This window comes from Arvicanthis niloticus, chromosome 27 (genome assembly GCF_011762505.2).
Source record: "Arvicanthis niloticus isolate mArvNil1 chromosome 27, mArvNil1.pat.X, whole genome shotgun sequence".
Lineage (NCBI taxonomy): Eukaryota > Metazoa > Chordata > Mammalia > Rodentia > Muridae > Arvicanthis > Arvicanthis niloticus.
The window spans coordinates 19,100,120-19,123,482 of record NC_133435.1 but is presented as its reverse complement, the minus strand read 5'-3'; the positions used below and the strand labels follow the sequence as shown (position 1 = coordinate 19,123,482).

Sequence of the window (23,363 nt, the reverse complement as noted above, 5' to 3'; positions counted from 1 at the left end):
AAATAAATGATAAGCTATTTCTGTGGTCCTTGGTTGTTTTCCAGTGGTTGAAGATAAAAGCCCCTATTTTGGAAGACATGTACCTCAGTCAGGACCTAGAGGGTTGAGCTGGATCTGATCTGAAAACCTCCTCCCTAAGGACTAGTTCTTAAGCTAGAAGGTACCATGAAAGCTTCCAAGGGACAGGAGCAAACAATAGTCATACCCAGCCATGACACCTGTGAACTAAACTAATAACCATCACTGCACAATACTGCTAAGTGCACTCGTGGTGTGCATATTTTGACAGTAACCTATAGTTCTCTCCTTGGACCGATGGCCTACTCAGAGGTAAATCCTGCCCAGTACTAGAAATTTAACTAGATAAACAGGACTAATGAAGTTATGGATCTTGGAGAACCTACACCTGCTGCTTTACTAAGCCAACATGATCCCTAAGAACACTCTGAGTGTGTGTTCTTAAACCCACAGATAATTATAAATCTAACTTCTCATCAAAGAAACATCTTGGTACAGATGAAGACCACTATAGAAAACCACAAATTATAAAAAATGCAAAAAATAAGAGACTGTGTGGTACCCAGCCTCAACTGATACATCTATAACCCAAGGCTTAGGGATCATGGAGAAAGAGAGGATAGAGAGATTGCAATAACCAGAACATTAGAAAATCTGCTGTAAGAAGGTGACTCCTAGAAATGTCAGGGAAGCTACAGCCATGAAGTCTCATCAGCATGGCTGCCTAATCGAGACCTGAACACTGATAACACCCACAAACACGCTAATGTGGAAGGGGAAACCTCATGGTCCCTAAACTCTTAATCACAGAACTACGTGTAACTAAGGAATGCAGAAAGCAAGAGAAATCACCTTCCCCAGGCAAGAGCCCCTGAATCAGCTACCCAATATTAGGTGGTCAGCCTCGAAACCATACACATACCAGTAATATCATAGCAACTGAGCATGCTGTACTTATATATTTAGGAATACACACAGAGAGATAACACTCATATGTAAAAACAATGCAAGGAATACAGCCCATGAGTTTGGGAGGGAGGGAGTGAGAAAGGGAGAGGGCGAGGAGAGGGAAGGAAAAAGGAGAGAGAGAGGAGAGAGAGAGAGAGAGAGAGAGAGAGAGAGAGAGAGAGAGAGAATATAGGAAGATTTGGAGGAAGGAAAAGAGAAGGGAAAATGACAAAATTGTATTTTAATTTCAAAATTAAAATTTCCTGAAATCAGAAAAAGGTTTAAACAGAGAGGTGGTATTTTTTTTACAAGACTTATAAACCCAGTAAATGTTGGTTTCCTATGAGTAATATAAAAATATAATATGATTTCAATTAAAAAAATAAAACTAGGGACCTGGGTTTGGCTCCTAGCACCGAGACCACGTAGGTGGCTCACAATTGTCCATGACTCGGCCTCTCTTGGCTTCTGAACATACATGGCACACATAAACACATGCAAGCACACATATATGTATATATAAAAATAATAAATTCTATAAATCAATAAATAAATCTAAACATTTCCCCTAGGACTATGAAAGCTAATATTAAAAATGAAATAACAGAAATAAAGAGAAATTTACCTTCCTTTTTTTCCTCTAACACACATACACACACAAACACACACACACATACACACACTAAAAATGCACACTGTATTTCAGTACTGGCATATAAACATCCACGAGACAAATATTAAGCCCAGACTCATGTGTAGATTACTGTATCAAAGAGATGGTGTGTAATGCCACTTATGAGAGTACAACTCCTTATCACCATCCCTGCAGACATCAGTGGTTGATGGGACTCGTGGCTTCCTGGTATACTTACTTCCCTTGTGCTCTATCACAGCCAACCCTAACAATCACAAGCTAATTGTGTCATCCCCACATGCCGTAGGATGCAAGCAGCCTGTTTCCTATCAGCACATGCTGCTATCAGCACATGCTGAAATCCAAGAGCACCATCAACTTAACCCCACAATCAGATCTTTGAATTCTGGTACATTTTAAAGACCATTCTGTTTCTCCATTTTACACAGTTTCTGCAGGGGACAGAAATCGCACAACCAATTTGAAAAGGAAAACTGTAATACAAAAATTAGTTACCAGAAAGAAGCTGTTAACAGAAGACAGAAGTCATTTTTAATGATAACCATAGGGATGGGGATACCCATATAAGAACAGTTTGCAAAGAAAGACCTCCTCCCTAAAAGTCTGCATTTACAAAGGCTGTAGCTGCAGCCTAGCAGATGAGCAGACAAGTTTGCTGTGCATCCCTGGTCAGGGTTGCTCTGCGGCTGGTGGACTGAAGCCGCCAGTCTGCTGGCAGAAGGGCTCCAGCACACTGAGCCTGGCAGGGTGTCTGGGGGCCGGTGCTTAGGTGAATGCTGCTGGATGTCTGTGTAAGAGGCTACCAGCCTTGCTTTAAGAACAAGGACACCAGAGACAGCCAGAGCTAGCTAGTTCTGCAGCGTCCCTCCAGTGCCCTCTACTGACACAGGGCTGTCACTGTGCCAGCTGGCAGAGTAAGCTCCTTGCAGGGTCCGACTCCAGGATCACAGAGCAAAGGTGATTTGGAAAAAGGATGATCAGCTGATAGCTGGCCAGGATGACTGGGAAAATTCTTGTCCTTGAATGTTCTTGGCCTGAAGCATCCGTTTCTGATAAAATGGAGACAAGCGCCTTAGGATAAAATGAGGCTTTATCTTTGCAAGGAACCAGAGAGCACACTTGAAGTGTCTCCCTTAGGCCAGCAAGCAAAATGAGAAAACAACAGTAGCAGATATATATATATATATATATATATATATATATATATATATATGTGTGTGTGTGTGTGTGTGTGTGTGTGTGTGTGTGTGTGTGTGTGTGTGAATATTAGGTGAATGCTGCTGGATGTCTGTGTAAGAGGCTACCAGCCTTGCTTTAAGAACAAGGACACCAGGGAATATATATATATATATATATATATATATATATATATATATATTCATTTCAAGGCTGGAAAGATGGCTCAGTGGTTAAGAGCACTGATTGCTCTTCCAAAGGTCATGAGTTCAATTCCCAGAAACCACATGGTGGCTCACAACCATCTGTAATGGGATCTGATGCCCTCTTCTGGGTCGTCTGAAGACAGCTACAGTGTACCCATATACATAAAATAAATAAAATATTTTTTTAAAAAGAAAGAAAACCATTTCATAAATCACAACAGGAAAACGGACTCTGAGAATGAGCACTGCTGAGTGTTAGGCCCCCCGCACAAGAGGCGACTTGTGTCAACACACACAAGTTTTCCATCTTTGCTTTCAGAAAGCAGAAGAGGAGGATGCTCTGTCTAGCTGATTTTATAAGACAAATTTTACTCTCACACCAAATTCAGACATAGACAACACACACACATGCACACATGGACACACACAGAGGCACAAAATTATACTGAAAACACATAACTCTTATAAACATGAGCACAGAGGTCCTAGGCAAAATGTTAGAAAACCAAATGCAACCATGTATGAAAATGTGCACCTTAGCTCTACACCTTAACCAGGCAGGAGCCAATATTGGTATGCAAGGCTTGTTCTGTATTTGAAAACTGAACAATGTGTTTCATTATATCAATAAACTAAAGAAGAAAAATCACATGATATCATCAATGATATAAAAAATTTAATAAATACAATCCACTCTTTAAAAAAAAAACTAGGAAAAAGAAGAGCACATGTGGAAACGGGAACAGGTCAATCAGTAAGGCATCTGGCGTCTAAACTGCAGGACCTGTGTCTGCATCATCCACTTCTAAAAAGCTGGGCACAGATAAACACATTTATAACCCTGTCTCAGGACAAATGAAGATTCCCAAAACTCACTGGGCAACTAATTAGTCAGTTGGTCTGTAGATTCAGTGAGAGATAAGGTGGGGAGCAACTGTAGAAGGTGCCCTATGCCAACTTCTGGCCTACTTGAGTATCTGCACACACATGTACACACACACACACACTCATCCATACATAAAAACACTCAGACATGCACTCACACACATTCACACACATACACACTGTCTGTGCACACATATGCACACTCACATACACTCACACCCACCCACACACCACACACACACATAAACACATTTACACACACATTCACACACTCAGACACACACTCGTACATACATTCATACACATACACACTGACTGTACACACACATGCATACTCACACCCACCCACAGACACACACACACACACACACACACACACACACACACAGGAACAGACTATTTTCTCAACCCAGAAGAGCATCTTTTATAACACACTGCTTTTCCTTAGCAACAAAGCAAGAATGTCTCATCACACTTATTCACCACAGAACTGGAAGTCAGATTCTCTGCAGTGGGGTAAAAGAAAAGAAAAGCACACAGTCTAGAAACATTTCTATTATCAGATGATGCGATTGTTCATGTAGAAAACACTTAGGGAATGTTGAACATTGTGGCAGAAATCCTTAATCCCAGCAATCTGGAGGTTAAGGCAGGAGGATTGTGAGTTCAGAGGAAGATTGGGCAGAGTAGGGAGACCTTACCAAGGTGAGAGCTGGATAGAGGATGGGAAAGAAAATTCTAACAGTTTTAGTTACTGTTATACACTGTGAAGAAACACCACAACCAAGGCAAATTTTATAAAAGAAACCATTTAATACAGTTTCAGACGGTTAGCTCATGGTCATCATGGTGGGGAGGTCATCATGGTGGCAGGCAGGCAGGCTTGGGGCTGAGAGCTTACATCCTGGTCCACAGGCCGCAGGCAGAGAGAGGCAGACTGGGCCTGGAATGGCCTTTGAAAAGTCAAAGCCAACCACCAGTAACCTATATCCTCCAACAAGACCATGCCTCCTAATCCTTCCCAAACAGTTCCACTAACTAGGAACCACCTATTCAAACTATGAGTGTCTGGAGGCCATTCTCACTCAAATCACCATATTCTACTCCCTGGCCCCTATAGGCTTGTAGCTATATCATAATGCAAAATGCATTCAGTCCAACTTCAAAAGTTCCCACAGTCTATCACAATATCAACATTGTTTCAAAGTACAAACTTTATGTCTCTTCTCAGACTTGAGAAAATCTCTTAATTCTAAGCCTACACTGGAAATTTCTGGTTCCTTTGGAGACTCAGTTGTGTCATGTGATGTTTTTCTGGAAACAGTCTTATGAGAGGAAACAGTCTTATGTTAAGCAGACATGTGGGAGGATGTTTCCCTAAGAACAAATACGTGGTGTTTTTCTGGCAGCACCCTGGGAAAGGGGCAGATGCTTGAGAGAACACATGATGTTTGTAAAGGATTTATAACCTTTATAACCCAACAGGCTCTGGACGATGCTATGTGATATTGGTTCACCTTACCATTCCTTGCTGGTCATCATTTGTCATGACTTCATAGAGAGTAATGCCACCAAAAAACTTCTGGTGATATTCCAGTGACACTTCTTACCACTTCTGAGGACTCGGGCCAATTGGCAGAGCCTCGCAGTTTGTTCTGGATCAACCTGCCATTGCTGATTAGTGAATGGTGTTTGTGAGTGAATCAAGCTGTTACTGTTGATTCATGTGAACTGAACTGCTGATGTCCTGGCAACATAGACTAGATTTGCTCCAAAGAAACTATTTCTAAACAGATCCACACCCTCCTTTGCTCTATTACCCTTTCCTTTCCACTACCTCTGGTGGGTGGTGGGCTAGAAGGGAGGTTAAAGCATTTAAGAACCCTTAATAAAAGTAGGTTTTGAAAAATCTAAGCCTATATAGCCCTATGTAAAAGTAAAAGCCAAATCACAATTTCTATCTTCGTGTGCCGATTGTTGTGATGAAACACAAAGACCAAACATGACTTGTGTAGGAAAGGGTTTATTTGGCTCACATATTGGGGTATCACTGTCCATTTAGGGAAGACAAGGCTGCCTCTCAAACCACGCTGGGCTCTGGAGGCAGGAGCTGATGCAAAGTCCATGGAGGAGTGCCGATAACTGGTATGCCCCTCGTGGCTTGCTTAGCCTGCTTTCTTATAGACCCTAGGACTACCAGTCCAGGGGTGGCCGCATCCACAATGGACTATGCCCTCCTATGTTAATCACTAATTAAGAAAAAGCCCCACAGGCTTGCTATGAGGCATTCTCTCAAAGGAGGTTCCCTCCTCTCAGATGTTTCCAGCTTGTATCAAGTTGACATAAAGCCAGCCAGCACCATTATTTACCCAAACACTTCTAGAACCAGCATGTAAAATCACAAGGTAAAGACCAACAGGAACACCCGTTGGACTCCTGTATTCTGACAGTGAATAGTTGCAGACACCATCAAAAGCAGAATGCCATTTGCCATTACAATTGTTGCAAAGAAAATTCCCTGTTTTGGTATTAACACCCCAAGCACCTGCAGAACCTGGTTGGTGAATGTTGTGAGATCTAGTGACTGAAAACCAGAGAGATAGGAAGAGTGCTCAGGCAGTTCCTCTCAAATTTGTCAGAATTGGACAAACACAATTCTTATCCAAAACTTAGCGAGAAATTTGGACGTATGGTGAAATTTATTCTAAAATTCACAGGAGAACATAAAGACCTTAAGAATAGCTACTGTAAATAATAATAAATAAATACCATATTATTACAATATTTTATAACATATAACAGAAATATAACATTATTGTGAACAATAATATCTCAGTTTGGTTTGCTGCATACTCAACAGCATCCTTTCTTGTGGTATTAAGATTAGTATCCAGGTATAACAATTGAGACAGTGTTGTGTCAGCAGAGAGACAGACAGCTGGCTCTTATGGAGACATTTTCTCAACCAAGGGCCCCTCCTTTCAGATGACTCTAGCTTGTTTCCAGGCAGGACACTCCTATCATCAAGAAGAGCCCAAGTGTTTTAGGAGCATGTCTCATGAATCATGGCCAGAACTGACCTCTTATATTAATACACTATCATAAAGAATGCTAAAGAGTGAAAACTTTAAACAAATGAGATGATACAACTAGAAAATAGACAAAATAGACACCTGACCATAAAGATGTCATGCAAAGATGTTCAGTGTTATTTGGACATATTTAGGGCTGTAAGTCAGTGGCCCATTATTCACGTACCTTGAGGATGCAGGGCCCTAGGTTCAATTTCCAGTACTGAAAAAAAAAAAAAAAAAAAAAAAAAAACAATTGAAAATAGCAATGATGTCAGACATTGTGAGGGGTGTGGAGCAGGTGACCATGCATGGCTGATGGGAATGTAAGGTAGTACTCATCCTCAAAAGTAGTTTGGTCATTTGTTTCTTTGTTGTTAATATGCACTTTACATATGAAAGAACCCTTGGACATACATCCTAAGCGGGGATCTATTTTCATGTGGAAATATACAAAATTTAAAGCAACTTTATATAAAATAGTAAAAACTGGAAACTAACCACACACTTCAATGGGTGAATGCTTAAACAATAGCACTGTCGTGGTTTGCACCTGAAATATAACCTAAAGCAGTGGTTCTCAATCTTCCTAACACTGAGACCCTTTAATGAAGTTTCCCATGTTGTGGGGACCACCAATCATAAAATTATTTTATTGCTACTTCATAACTATGATTTTGCTACTGTTATCATTGTAATGTAAATATCTGATATGCCGAATATATGATTTGTGACCTCCAAAGGGGCTGTGGCTCACAGTTGGGGAACCACTGCCCTAAAGACTTCATTCAGATGCTGCAGAGCTTCTGGCATGTGGTGGAGCTATGAAGCATTACAGCCTACTGAGAGAAGGTTGTGTCATGAGACATATTGGAAGAGGACTGGGGGGCTCCGGCATCTTCTCTGTCTTTGCTTCCTCACCACCAGTAGGTGAATAGCGTTGCTTCACTGTGTGCTTCCCACTGTGACCATTGCGTCACTACAGGCTCAAAAGCAAGGAGCCCGTGGATCATGAGCTGAAGCAGAAATGTGGACCAAAATATACCCTTCACTTTTAAAAACAAGTTGCCTTGGATACTTGTTACCATATTAGAAAGCTAAGACAAACACTGTATCCATATCTTGATACTCTATTCACAAATAAAAAAGGAAACACTGGTAATATACAATGACTGGGATTGACCTTCAGGAAATTATAAGTGAAAAAGGCTAACTTCAAAATTATGCATATTATATGATTCCAGTCATAGGATATTTGTGAAATAATGTAAATATACAGATGGTGATAAGCTGAATGATTGTCAGTAGCTAGAGACAGAGAGGAAGGGTGCTGTCATGGCTGTGAAATTGTAACCCAGGGACGTGTTTTAGTGATGATAGATTTAAGTATTTTTGTTGCAATAGTAATTAGATAAACTATATCCAGGATACAATGGCTGGGCCCAAACCCACAACATCTGTGCCACCAATCGGGGCAATGAGCACACCTAACAGTTTGTGTCATCTGAATGAGCTTTTACCTCCCTCTGACGTCAGTTTTCAAATGCTGGTGTCATATTTTTGTTCTACAAGACTTAGCACTAAGGGAGATTTGGTGTGGGTCCACCAGATATCTATCTATCTCTCTCTCTCTCTCTCTCTCTCTCTCTCTCTCTCTCTCTCTCTCTCTCTCTCTTTCTCTCTCTCTGTGTGTGTGTGTGTGTGTGTGTGTGTGTGTGTTTACAGTTATTTCAAATTCAAAAGATAAGTTACAGAAAAAAAGCTGATGTTTTTTCAATGTGTCTTGCTATAACTCTAACTTTAAAAAAATTACCCATTAACACACTATTACATAATCTGAGTATAAGTGTAATCTCGTCCACCCCTCAAACACAACAAACATGAACAGTGTCTTTCAAGCTCCAGCTCAGGTCCTCAAGTAACAAAAGTCAAAGAGGAGAAAATCAAAGAGAAATGACTAAGAGGAGGAAAAAGAGAACAGGAGAAAAGAAAATAAGAAATGGAAAGTGACATGTGTTCTATGTTCTCATGCCTGTCCTCTAACAGCAGACTCAGGTACACACACACACACACACACACACATATACCACATACACCACAACCACCACCACCACACACACACATATATACACCACACAGACATAGACCATACCACACACCACATACACACTACACACACACTCTACAAACACAAACAACATATATTTCACATGCACACATAGCACAACCATCACCATACCATACACACATACACACCACATAAACCACACACACACACACAAACCACATATACATCACATGCACACACAGCACCACAACCACCACCATATACACACACATGCCACACAGATGTGTGCCATGAAGCCCACCACACACACAAACTACACCATACATACATACATACATACATACATACATACATACTTGCATACATCATACATATGCACACAGACACACACCTTAGAGACACCGAGGCCAGCTACTGTTTGCCTTATTCAGCTTACTCAGCCCACATGTGCTCATAGAGTCCTTCGTGTGTGTGATTAGCATGACTCTTATCAGTCTGCATGATCCACTTCTATCCAAATGTATTTATTTGTTATAATTTCCTTTGCAAGTGTCAGAGACCCTAACCTAAGTAAGACAGTCAAAAAAGAAAAGCTATGGCTCCAATAAGTGCTGACTCTGTGTCTCAACTGTCATGTCATCAAAATACATGTCCTCAAGGATTGTTCTGTGCTTTCTTTAACGTGTATGCTTCTGTGATCCGCTAAAGACACACAGTAGATCAGAGCTCCTCAGAGTTCTAGGATCTGTGTTTTAGAACAAAACAATTTCCTGGCAGTGTGTCATAAAGTATTAAATGTTGGTTAAATGTTTTACTCCTGTGGCAACCTAATAACAAAGTTACTACCACCAGAGATGGTCCTTCCCACTCATTCATAGCCGCAATCTTACAAAATGAACACAAAGCAAGTGCTGTGTGAAGTCTGGTAGGAACTGGGATGCTGAGACCATGGTTCATGTTGGAGTCAAGAGGTATTTGAGAAATTATCTGATAAACTATGAGAAAGTCTGGGCTGGTGAAAGTATAGTTCAAAGTCTTGTAGCAACCATGCCCGAATAGTGACAATGAATAAATTAGAGTTAATTGAGATGCAGGTTTATATAGTAGTCCAAATAATTCTGTTCTCATCCCACCTTGAATAAAGAGGCAGAGGATAAATCTATGTGCACTTGGTCAAATGAGGAGATAGCACAGGAACATATCTATCTCCAGGCTGGAGATGGTGCTGTTTGGGAGAGTGCTGGAATTAAGGACATGGCGGCACACAACTGTAATCTCATCCTTTTGGAGGTGTGGACAGGAGGATCAGAAGTTCAAGGTCATCCTCTGCTACACACTGAGTTTGAGGCCAGTCTGGATTACATATTACATGAAAGAAGGTGTGTGTGTGTGTGTGTGTGTGTGTGTGTGTGTGTGTGTGTGTGTGCGCGCGCGCGCGCGCACTGATAATGCAGCAACCCAAACATTAATTTGATTTTGATTTGCTTCTGGTCCTCACATTCTGTGTGAAGCAGTTTTTGCCTATATGCTCTTGGTTCCACACTTCCTGAGAGCCAAGTTTGGCTGCCAGCTTGTCTGGACTTAGAACTCCACAACACATACTAGCAGGCAAGAGAAGGTTTTCCCTTTTAATACTTGGTGAAAAACTAACCCACATTCTGGCTTGAGTAACATCAATCAAATAGCACTCCTTCTCTATTACAACCACAGAGGCTGAGGGAGCCAGATACTTTGATTGGCCATGTTTGAGTGCCTGACTCACTTTTTGGGAGATACAGGGTACCAGCCACCTCTGAGTCACATGCAGACTCAGACTCAGAATAGGAGAGAACCATTGCTGCTCAGAAAGTCTGACTACCACTGTCACTCAAAAAGAGACAGGCTGCTGAGCCACAGACGCCAGTGAAGAAACCACCACCACCCCAACCTGGGTATGCATCTTATGCAGGAAGATGACTGACAGAGGGTACAAGGGACTCAGACATTTACATGGTGGGCCAGCAAGTAAATGAAAACTAGGGCTGTAGATAAGGAAGATGCCAGGAGACATTGATAACTGAGAGGCTGAGTCTAGAAAGATCCTTAAGTTTCTGTGAACTGTAAAAAGAGGGAATGAGAGAGACTTGAAAACACTTCCAGGTTGTCTGTTTACACAATTTGTTTTCCTTGAACACAGAATTATGTCTCATTTTTGTTTCCCTGGGATCAAACATGGCACCTGATGTCTGTGAACGTTCATTAAACGATTGGTGAATTTGTTAATTTTTTCTCATTAGCATTTGATCTGAATTCTGCAGGAGATCTGAAAATGGATATTTAACTTCATTACTCTGAAAAAGAAACTAAGACGGAGAGGTTAGGAATCTATCACCACAGTGCCAGCTAAGGCTGATGCCAAGATAACCCCTCACAGACACAGGCAGGCCAATCTAAATGCAAGCCAGACATGGAATGGCACAGATCTGAGCCTCGCCTTATTAGAAATAAAATTAGAATAAAACAAAGCTTTAAAAACGGCTAACATTTCTTCTTACAGTGGCACAAACATCAGATTTTCTGCTAATGATTTCAGATGTTGAGTGACAAAGGGTTATTTTACAATGTTGTTAAATAAATACATGCTTAGGGGAAATGAGGGAAAACATGTTTGTTTGGTGAGTTGCTAAGTAACACCACACAGCCTGGAACTTTTTGGAGTTCGCATTGAAGGGGGAGCCGTCCAGACCAACGGGTACTCAGTTTGTGTCTGTCTCACTAGTTTTCAATGGAAAACTAGTAAATAAACAGCTAAATCAACAGTGGATTGCTGAACATAGTTTGGATGCATGTTGAACGTATATGTTGGATGTATGTGTGCCAAAGCTAAGTAGACTCTCTTCAAGGTTGCTGTTCACAAGTTTCTCTGATGTCTACAGAGTACCCAGACTAAATGTGGGATGTGTGCAGTGTGTCCCCAGAAAAGCCCACTACAGAGATGAAAGGAAACCAAACAACATCTATGATATGCACAACATGTCTCACAGTATCAGATTTCTGAAATATGTGATACAAAGGACTGTGGTAGCCAGGCAAAGAAAACCACAATTTGTTATATCTCACTTTATATAAGGAAAACTCTATGAGAAGTAGGGGTTTTAAATGCCTATTTAAATGAAGTAACTCTGTCCACAGGGAGAAAATCTGACAGCCTCGGGCCTTGCTTGAGCTAGTTGCTCTGGAAAGGATAAACACAGTAAAGTAAAAGCAAAGTGGGGGACATTAGCAAACCAAAAAGAACTAAGACTTTGCATAGCTGAGCTCATGACTAAAGTTAAGCCAGATTCAGCATAAAGGAGCCCAGTGCTTTTTGAATTATGGTGCATTAAAGTTGCAGATTTTCTTAATATTACTTTTCTTGCAAGTAAAATTGAGGCAAATATGCATCCAACTTCAAGTTATTTGTTTAGATACATTTTTAACCAATCTGAATTACTTGTTTAGAAACATTTTACACCATGTGAATTACTTATTTGTTTAGGTACATTTTAACCAACCTGAATTACTTTTAGAGGTGAAGGTAACATCTTAGTAAGAATGTTTCATATTTGTTTTGAAAGGCTCGGGAAGCCCCCAAAGGGGACCCCACTCGAGTCACGGGATGGCGCGCACCCAAAGGACACACGGAAGACCAACTTGATGCAAGAACACGAGGTAGTTTAATGGCAGAACGTTCCGGGCCGACACGTGTCTCAATGTGGGAGACAGAGGCATCGACCTCGTGGCTCCAGGGTTTAGGGTTTATATAAGCTCGGGATGGGGAAAAAGAGAAACTTTCGCGCGGGTGCATACGATTGGTTGTTTTCCAATTTTTGAACATCTGGCCAAACCGGTCCATGGGGGCGGGGAGCAGTTCCTTATCAGGATCTTCATTCCTGGGATGCATTCCTGGGATGCCTCGGTAGCCCATTGTCCTGTAACTCTGCATTCTTTGTTTACGGATTAACTGGCCTCTGGTTGGCAAACCAGAGGGGCAACTTTAGCTACTCAGGCTAGGGAAAAAGAATCTATAATTCATGGGACCCATAAAATTTTCTTTTATTTTCCCTCTCCCTCTCCTGAATAATTTTAACCTTAAAATATCTAGCCTAGGCTCTAAAAATCGTTTTCTACCTTATCAGGATCTTCCTGTGGTTGGCACTGTAGTCTCAACACCATTCATTGGACAGCATCAACTCTATTTTTGACGATGGTCATAACTCTATTTATCACACATGGGCCGAAAATCAAAATTAAGCAAATTATCATCACCGGTCCAGCTAAGGCAGAAAATAAGGTAGTCATCCAGGGAGATCGTGAGAACCAGGACTCGAACCAGCCCTGTTGGGCATCTCGATCTTTTTGTCTCTTATCTAGTCTTTCTCTAAGCCTCTGCATCGAGTCTCTGACTACTCCAGTATGGTCAGCATAAAAGCAACACTCTTCTTTAAGGGCTGCACACAGTCCACTATCTTTTAAAAACAACAAATCGAGCCCTCGTCTGTTTTGGAGTACTACTTCTGATAGCGATGATAAAGATTTTTCTAAGTTGGAAACAGATTTTTCTAGTATTTTTAGGTCTTCATCAATAGCAGTACTGAGAGCATTAAGGCCTTGCTGGCCGGTGGCCAGTGCGGCAGCTCCTGTTCCTATGCCAGCAGTAATGCCTGCACCCAGTAAGATGGCTAAAGTGAGGGAAACTGGCTCTCTCTTGTATATCTTTGGCCTAATATCGAATTTATCTTCGAAACTACCCACAGCATGATAATAAATTCTGGGTACCAGCTGCACAAGCACACAAAAGTCTGTAGTTGGTTCGAATACACTTGTAGACACACAAGGGGTGAGTCCTGTACTGCAAGCCCACCAACGGTTGGGCCCTGGTACCAAATAATAGGTGATAGATGTTTTAGGACGAGAGACTGTCTGATTACACAGATGTCTGTGGGAGGCAGGTGGGGTACCTAGGCAGAGTCCTGAACCTGACCCCGATACTTCAGTTAGAGTTAGTTTTCTCTCAGTTCCCCAAGTGCAGGAGTGATGGGAAGTGGTGTTATTAAAGGCACCGTTCATGGCGATTCCCTCATAGTATGGGGGTGTTATTGCTAAACATAGCCAGCAAGATTCAGTAGAGTCTGGGCTTGTATTATTTAGAGCGTGGAAGGCTCCAACGACCAAATTAAATAGTCTCTGTCCTGTCGAAGGATCGGGTGGTGTGGTCAAGATCTTGGGGCCTTGTGAGGGGGTAAAATAATAAGGACCAGCAGTCACTGGCGCAGGTTGCACTGGTGTTTGAGTAAGGGACTTTGGAGGGGGCCCCTGAGCAAGAAGGACTTTGTTAGGTCCCATAGGTGTTGGAGAGGGGGTTTCTAGGGTCAACTTAATTTTAAAAATTAACCCAGGGTCTTTTCCAGCAGCATCTATACGCAATCCCCAGTTGTTTCCCTTAAGCCAACTCCGATGGTCTCGTTTCCCTGCATCAGTGAATCTTATAACTATGGGATTGCAGTAGCTGTTTTTACAGGCTCCATTGGGACTATTTTCAAATCCACACCCATTCTCAGGATATTTAGAACTATCTCTCTCTCCTTGGTTGGACTTATCATAGCTGCTGTTCCTCTTTACCGTAATCAAGTCCCATGTGGAAGTAGGATTCCAGTAGGCCTCACCGGTAGTTTCACATCCCCATGTAGCGCAATAAAAATCAGAGGTCCCCCCACACTTGTGTCGGAGCTTCCGATTGTGGCCCTGACCAGGGCAAACATAAAATCCTGAGGACCGGAGATTAGCCCGGTAGAATTGTCCTGAGCACCCAAGTGTGCCTCCTATCCCGTTAGGAACACACTGTCTTTCAGCGGGTGGTTTAGTTAGGTCTGTGTGGTCTGGAAGATCCCAGGTAAGCAATCCGGCTGCTAACTTACAAATATCAGGCGTAAGATCTGGCCACCAAGTCCATGGAGGATGTATAGCAGAAATTGACCACACAGTGTTTTCTTCTTCATTAATCACCTCCCAGGTTTGTCGCATCGGGGCATGGGGGTTGCTGTCCTGACTCAGGGTTGCGTTTACGACATAAACGCAACTTAAGAGGATTATTAGTCTTTTCCAAAATCCACTCATCTGGACTAGTTTCAGGAGGGGCCCTTTTGACATGTGAAGCATGAACCCAGGTGGGGATCCCTTCCACCTTAATGGCGGTTGGAGTTGTCAACAGTACCAGGTAGGGTCCTTTCCAGCGCGGCTCGAGATTTCCCGCCCGGTGTCTCCGCACCAGCACGGCGTCTCCAATCTCAAACTGATGGGGAACTGCAGGATCTCCGGCGGTGTAAGTGTCTTTCAGCTGTTCCCAAATATCTCTCCTGATCGTCTCAAGGGCCTTTAAACGGGCTAAAAGGTGGGTGGAAGGTATAAAATTATTGTCATCAGGGCGTGTCACACTATCTAGGGTTTCAAACAGAGGCGGAGGTGCACCAAACAGTATCTCAAAGGGTGTTAGTCCCAAAGGTCCGGGTGTGTTCCGGACCCGGAACAGGGCTAGGGAGAGAAGGGCTGTCCAGTCAATCCCGCCGGCCTCAATCGATAATTTCGTAAGGGTCTCTTTAATAGTTCTATTCATTCTTTCTACCTGTCCTGAGCTCTGGGGTCGGTAAGCACAATGTAACTTCCAATTTATCCCCAGTTGTCTGGCCAGTCCCTGACTTACCTGGGAGACGAAGGCAGGCCCATTGTCTGACCCAATTACCTTAGGTACTCCAAATCGGGGAAGGATGTCTTCCAGTATCTTCTTGGCCACTACATTTGCTGTTTCTTTCTTAGTGGGAAATGCTTCGACCCACCCTGAGAAAACATCTATGAAAACTAGAAGATATTTGTTGCCGTATCGGGCAGGTTTTACTTCTGTGAAATCGACCTCCCAATAAGTTCCAGGTCGATCTCCCCGTAGGCGCTTTCCCCCACTATGCCTGCTGGATCCGGCATTAGTGAGGGCACACGCCCTGCAGTTTCTTACCAGATCTTCGGCTGTCTTTTGGAGCCTAGGAATGTGGTAAGGGGATTTGTTGGATAGTTCTATCATTTTTCTGGCCCCCAGGTGGGTGAGGCGGTGCATACTGGTCAGGTATTCTAGCCCCTCTTCTTCTGTGAGGGCTCTCTTTTCCAGGGCCCTCTCATCCTGGCGGGACCCCACTTTGGCTATAAGAGTCATTGGTCCGTGTGCCGCCTCTTTAGCCATCTGATCTGCCATCTGGTTTCCCTTTTCAATAGGGCCAGTCCCCTTCTGGTGTCCTGGGCAGTGGATGATTGCCACCTTTCGTGGCAAGTGGATAGCCTCTAGTAAATCAAGAATCTCCTTTTTATTTTTAATGTCTCTGCCAGCAGACGTCAGCAACCCACGCTGTCTGTAAATTGCCCCATGAACATGGGCTGTTGCAAAAGCGTATCGGCTATCAGTATAAATGTTTACAGACTTCCCTTCTGCCAGTTTTAGGGCTTGGATCAGAGCAATAAGTTCTGCTTTTTGCGCCGAAGTTCCTTCCGGCAGGCTGCTAGCCCAAATGACAGTCCTTCCATCTACTACCGCTGCCCCAGCCCTTCGCTTACCTTCTTTCACGAAGCTACTTCCGTCGGTGAACCAGGTCTCCGCCCCAGGCCACGGCTGGTCGGTCAAATCTGACCGGGTCCCTGCTTCTTCAGCCAGTATCTCCTCACACTGATGTACTGGGGTCTCATCGGCTTCAGGTAGCAGGGTAGCGGGGTTGAGGATGGCAGGTGGAGCAAAAGTCACTCGCTCTGTTAGTAACAAGCTCTGGTAATGGGTGATTCTAGCGTTGGTTATCCAGCGGTCTGGCGGTTGTCTGATGATGTTTTCGAGAGCATGGGGGGCCACTACTGTCACTTTCTGGCCCAGAGTTAGCTTATCAGCATCTTTTATCAGTGTGGCTGTTGCAGCTATCGCTCGCAGGCAAGAGGGCCATCCGCTAGCCACAGGATCTAGTTTTTTTGACAGATAAGCCACCAGACGCTTCCAAGGTCCTAGAGCTTGGGTGAGGACCCCTCTGGCAACCCCCTTTCTCTCATCAATATATAGGGTAAAAGGCTTGCTTAAATCTGGCAGTGCTAGGGCAGGGGCCTGTAGCAGTGTCTTTTTAAGAGTTTCGAAAGCCACCTGGTGTTCTTTTGTCCAGATGAACTTCCCTTTTTCTTTTGTCAAGGGATATAATGGGGCCGCCAAAGTGGCGAATCCTGGAATCCAAAGCCTACAAAATCCCGCGGTCCCCAGGAATTCCCTTACCTGGCGAGGGGTGGTTGGGGTTGGGATTTGTGTGACTGTTCGTTTTCTGGCTTCTGTGAGCCACCGCTGTCCATTTTTTAGGGTATATCCCAAGTATGTCACCTCAGTTCGACATAGCTGTGCTTTCTTAGCAGAGACCCGATACCCCAACTCACCTAACTCAGCCAGGATCTTCTGAGTCCCCAGTTCGCAATCTTCTCGGGTCTCTGTGGCCAGCAAAATGTCATCAATATAAATGATAAGAGTCACCTGCGGGTTATTAGCGCGGAAGGGGGCAAGGTCCCGGTGTAGAGCTTCATCGAACAGTGTTGGGGAGTTTTTGAATCCTTGGGGTAACCTTGTCCACGTGAGTTGTCCGGTTCTCCCACTCTCAGGGTCCCGCCACTCGAAAGCAAACAGGGGCTGGCTGTTTGGATGTAACCTCAGACAGAAGAAGGCATCTTTTAAATCTAAGACGGTATACCAGGTTCGAGTGGGTGGCAATGTACTGAGCAAGTTGTAGGGGTTGGGCACTGTAGGGTGGACATCTTGTACCCTCTTGTTGACTTCCCTAAGATCCTGTACCGGACGATAGTCGTTTGTCCCCGGTTTTTTTACTGGCAATAAGGGGGTGTTCCAAGGGGACCTGCAAGGGACTAAAATCCCCTGTTCTAACAGTCTCTTAATGTGGGGGCGTATGCCCTCTCTGGCTTCCTTGCTCATGGGGTACTGTCGGACCCCAATGGGGGTGGCTCCAGACTTGAGCTCAATCACCACAGGGGGGGCCTGTCTAGCCATTCCCGTGCCCCCTGTCTCAGCCCACGCCTGAGGAAATCGAAGTAACCATTCCTGAAGCTCCTCGGGGGGCTTCTCTCTCTCTTGGTATAGCCGGTATTCTTCTTCTAGCTGAAGGGACAATATTAACGTTTGGGGTGTCTCAGTTCCCCATGACAGTTCCGGTCCAGAGGGGGCAAATTTTATCTGGGCCTTTAATTTGGTTAACAAGTCTCTGCCCAGTAAGGGCGTAGGGCACTCTGGTATTACTAAAAATGAGTGGGATACCTGGTTTCTTCCAAGATCCACTGTACGAGAAGTAGTCCACGGATACGGTTTTTGTCCTGTAGCCCCAATCACCAGCGTCTTTTTATCTTGTATCTTTCCCAGAGGTTTTTTTAGCACAGAATATTCTGCTCCCGTGTCCACCAAGAAATCTATAGGGGTCCCCTCTATTTTCAGAGTTACCCTAGGCTCGGAGAGGGGAACCGAACCCCGACTTCCCTAATCTTCATTATCTAAGGACAGCACTTTGGTCTCTTTCTTTTTAGGACACTCTCGGGCCCAATGGCCCTTCTCTTTGCAGTATGCACACTGATCTCTCTCTAGTAACAGCTGGTCTCTTTTGGGTCTCCTTGGCCCCTGCCTTCTGCCGTCACCCAGGTTCCCTGTCTGTCTAGCCCTACCAGTTCCCTGACGCCTTCCTTCTCCTACCACTGCGGCCAGTATCCTAGTTAGGTTCTCTTCTTGTCTCTTTTCCCTTCTATCTTCATCCTCAGCCCTTTCTTTCTTTTCTCTCTCCTGTTTCTCTTCCTCTGTCTCTCTCTTATGATACACTTTCTCAGCCTCCTTCACCACATCTCTGATAGTATAATCTTGCAATCCCTCAATACGATGTAACCTCCTTCTAATGTCTGGGGCGGACTGCCCAATGAAAGCCATGATTACAGAAGCTCACTGCCCCTCTGACATAGGGTCAAAAGGAGTGTACCTACGGTAAGCCTCCATGAGCCTCTCTAGGAACACAGAGGGGGGTTCAGTCGCTCCTTGCATAACCTCTCTTACCTTTGCCAAATTGGTGGGTTTTCTCGCTGCACCCCTGAGACCAGCCACGAGAGCCCGGCGGTAAATGGACAGCCGTTCCCTACCTGTTGCCGTGTGGTAATCCCACGGAGGACGGGTCAAGGGAAACCCCTCGTCTATAGCAGCCTGAGTGGCGGGGCGTCCTTGATTATCTCGGATATTTTTCCGAGCCTCAAGGAGAATCCTCTCCCTCTCTTCAGTAGTGAACAGTGTCTGTAGGAGCTGCTGACAGTCATCCCACGTGGGTTGGTGGGAAAACATCAGGGACTCTATCAGGCCTGTGAGTCCTTCAGGATTTTCTGAAAAAGGGGGATGGTTAACTTTCCAATTATAGAGATCAGAGGAGGAAAAAGGCCAATACTGCAGGAGCTGCAGCTCGTTCTCGCCAGTTGGGGGCGGCCCAACGGCCCTAAGGGGCAGCGCCACGGTGGAGTCAGGTCCTACAGGAGTGGCTCCACGTCGGCTCCTAGTACCTGCTGAGGGCCCCCCTGTGGCCCCGGCGGCTGGGGCCAGTTCGGGGGCTGAGGGCAGGGGTGCAGGTTGGGGAGCTGAGGGGTAAGGTGGGGGCAGGGGAGTGGGCCATTCAGGGGGTTCTTCTATATCAGGGTATATCTTTGAAACGGACACCGGCGGGGTGCTGGGCTCGCCTTCATTCTGACGTGGTTTCGGTCTTTCTTCTGCAGAGCCCTCTTGCACAGCCAAGACCCGGGAGCTTGGTTGGCGAGGTGGGAGGAAAGGCTCGACCCATGGGGGTGGATAGCGAGCCAAGTTTTCCCACACGGTGATGTATGGTTGATGGTCTGGATGCGACCCTGATCCTTCCTGAAAAACAACTGCCCTAACGGCTCTAATGGTGGGTAAATCAAAAGTCCCTCGAGGTGGCCATCCCACATTGAAAGTTGGCCACTCAGAGGTGCAAAGGGTCCGCCAAGGCCCCTTTTTTACAACTACTGACAATAAACGTCCTCTGTCCCTAACATCCGACCAATGGTCCATAGACAAAGACAAGGGGGTTGTCACAGCCTGTCCCATCTCGTCCACCAGAAAACGCAAAATCCGGATAGGAACACAAGACCCTAGCACAAAAACAGGGTAAGAACACAAAACCCTATCACAAAAACAGGATAAGAACACAAGACCCTAGCACAAAAACAAATAAGAACGCAAAACCCTATCACAAAAACAGGATAAGAACACAAGACCCTAGCACAAAAACAAATAAGAACGCAAAACCCTATCACAAAAACAGGATAAGAACACAAGACCCTAGCACAAAAACAAATAAGAACGCAAAACCCTATCACAAAAACAGGATAAGAACACAAACCCCTATCACCGCCAAACACACTCGCCCACGTTTAGTCTTATATAGTCAGCCAAATGCAAGTTCCGATGGGGCAGGTCCTCTTACCTTCCCCTATAGGAGGAGTGCTTCGTCTCCTTCATTCAAAAAAAATGGGCAGTCAGGCTATCCTGACTCCCTACCACTTGGGACGTCTCCCAGATTTTTCAGCCTCAGGCCATTGGACCTCACGGTCTCACAACGGCAGCTGTCAGAACCTAAATCAGAGCCAGAAACCAGAATCCACACCCAAACACCGCACTCAAATACACCTCACTCACAGACACACAGACACACAGACTTAAACCCACCTCCAAGAGGTCTTCAGAGGTCCTAGGTGATCACACAAACCCCGGACGAGCTTCCCGGCCCATGCACCAAGATGAAAGGCTCGGGAAGCCCCCAAAGGCTTTTAGTTTTAAGTAATTAACACTGTAAAAAAAAAAAAAAAAGCCCTACTATCATTACTAACTTTGTGATTTGTTTATCAGAATCAACTCTGAGCTCTTCAGGGCTCATAATTTTTCCTAACCACTTCAGCCTAGGTGTTCCCTCTTTGCTAGAAACGTCCATATTAACTAGATCCTGCATGATGTTATTTGTATCCAGGGGAACTAGCTCTCCAAGGTGAACACTAGCCCATGAAAGATCTGCCTAAATTGCATTGAGTTGTGTCCATCCCATCCTAACCAGAATCACAGTTTATTATGTAAGTAAAGACACAGAATCAGACATTCAAGGAAAATATAAAGTAATTGAATGAATTTGATTGCTTTATTCTTTCTTGGGTGAGTCATTTTTTTCCTGTCCATGCAGCACTGTTTAAAACAAAGACTTCACATGTACTAGGAATAGGGGCCAAAGACATATGAAAAAGGAACATATTCATCAGTGACCCATTGTCTTCTAGTTGGAAGAACATCCCAAAAGGCAAGCAAGCAACCCTTGCCCTGTTTCAAGGAGGCAGGAAAGGTCCAGCTCTATGACTACAGTGTCTTAAGGTTCAGCACTTGCTTAACAGATGAGGCCTAGATTTGACCCATTTCAGAGATTGTGTCTTGCTCCCAGAGATGTGTCTCACACACGCTGGATGCTCAGGAAGTATTTTCTCTACAATTTTGAATTTGCTATGGCTCCCCTGTTCTCAACAAATGCATAGTCAAGCCAAGGCAAAGAAGACCAAGGAGTAATTATGGTGGATCAAAAATAATTAATATGATTAAGATGTAAGTGTGAATACATCTGTAACAGTATATGGTGTTTACCATGTGATGTTTCCCAAATTCATACACTGAAATCCCTGTCTATCACAGGATGATTAAAGGAGATGGGGTCTTTATAGGGATATTAGTCATAGAGATGGATGGCTTATATGGCCAGAGAAAGTTGTGCTGGTTAATTTTTCATTGCTGTGACAAAATGCCTGAGGTAAATCAAAAGGGTAAAAAGGTTGTTTGGGGGCATAGTCACAGAAGGTTCAGTTCATGGTTTACTGGCTGTATTGATTTAGAGTGTGAATATCACTGGAGCCCACATATGTGGTGGAACAAGGCTACCCATGGTGAGTGGAAGGTGAGCAAAAGATAGAGAAGAGGAGATGGGAGGAAAGACCTGGATCTTAATATCCCCTTCAAGAAGTATGTCTCTGAAGATCTACCTTTACTTGGCTCCCACCTCACAAAGGGTTCACCACTTTCCGACAGGATTACAAGCTGGAACTGATCCTTCAATACATGAATCTCAAAGGACATTTCTGACCCAAATCCTAATGCAGCATTTTGTCCCTTCACCACATGAAGATAAATCTAAATGGTGCCACATGGATCCGAAAAGAAGAAACACACACCCACTCGGCTAGCACCATGCTCTTGAAACAGATGTTTATAAGTCACCCTGTCGTGGTATTTTTGTTACAGCAGCCTTAGACATCTGTATCAATTCAACGTATGTTCACAAGCCTGTGAGGCAAGCGTTCATCATCATCTGTATCAATTCAACGTATCTTCACAAGCCTGTGAGGCAAGCGTTCACCATCTCCATTTCCACAGGCACAAGTGAAGTACCTTGCCCCAGGTCATGCACTTGTCTGCTTCTCTGATTCTGATAATGAGTTAATTAAGCAAACAGGGTCAAAGGCTGGAGCAGCATTGACAGTTCTTCTAGGTCTCGGATTCTAGATGATGTCACCACTGTGACTATAAATCCCAGGCTACAAGATATATTTTATGAAACCTCTTTTATGTGCATATACTGTTGCTTCTCAAACTTAGGGTGCCCAGAGGGCTTCAAGGAGACTTAGAGTTCCAGGGCAGAATTCCTAGAATTTCTGAGTCAGTAAGATTGATGTGGAGGACCCGATGTCTCTATTTCTCAGTATCTTAAGTGATGCTATAGTTCTTTGAGTCACATTTTAAAACCAATGCATAAAACCTATTTTCTGACCCCAAGTCTGTGCTTCCTCTTTATACCTGGCTCCTCTGAAAATATGCCTGCTAAGCAGTTATTCTGTTAGTGCAGTGCAGGTGGCTCAGCTCAGAATGCTGCTGCTCTAGACGCCTCTTGATAGACAGGAATCCCAACCTTTCTAGTGGGAGACTTCTGTATCTTTCTTTTCTTGAGGTCTGGGTCCTTTCTTAGGCCAAAGTCCTTTGCTTAAGTTGCCCAATTCTTAATTTTACATATGGGAAACGTACATGAGATTAACAAATAATGATAGGGAGAGAGATAGACATGTGATGGGGAGATCATTCTAGAAAAGTGTTGTAGTGTCCATTATAGCTAAATGAATCATGTACCTCTCAGATTCATAATGTTAAATTCCCAAGCCCTGCTACTTCAGCATATGACTATATG

The 23,363-nt window shown here is 44.0% G+C and overlaps 1 protein-coding gene across 1 annotated transcript; it reads right to left on the bottom strand.

Annotated features, from left to right (window-relative positions):
- Positions 1–15,306: 15,306 nt before the first annotated feature.
- On the bottom strand, positions 15,307–20,958 carry LOC143439768 (uncharacterized). Its single transcript, XM_076926314.1, is given in 2 exon segments — positions 15,307–15,429; positions 15,785–20,958. Coding segments are annotated over 2 exon segments (4,425 nt in total). The 5' UTR covers positions 20,201–20,958; the 3' UTR covers positions 15,307–15,420.
- Positions 20,959–23,363: the final 2,405 nt, after the last annotated feature.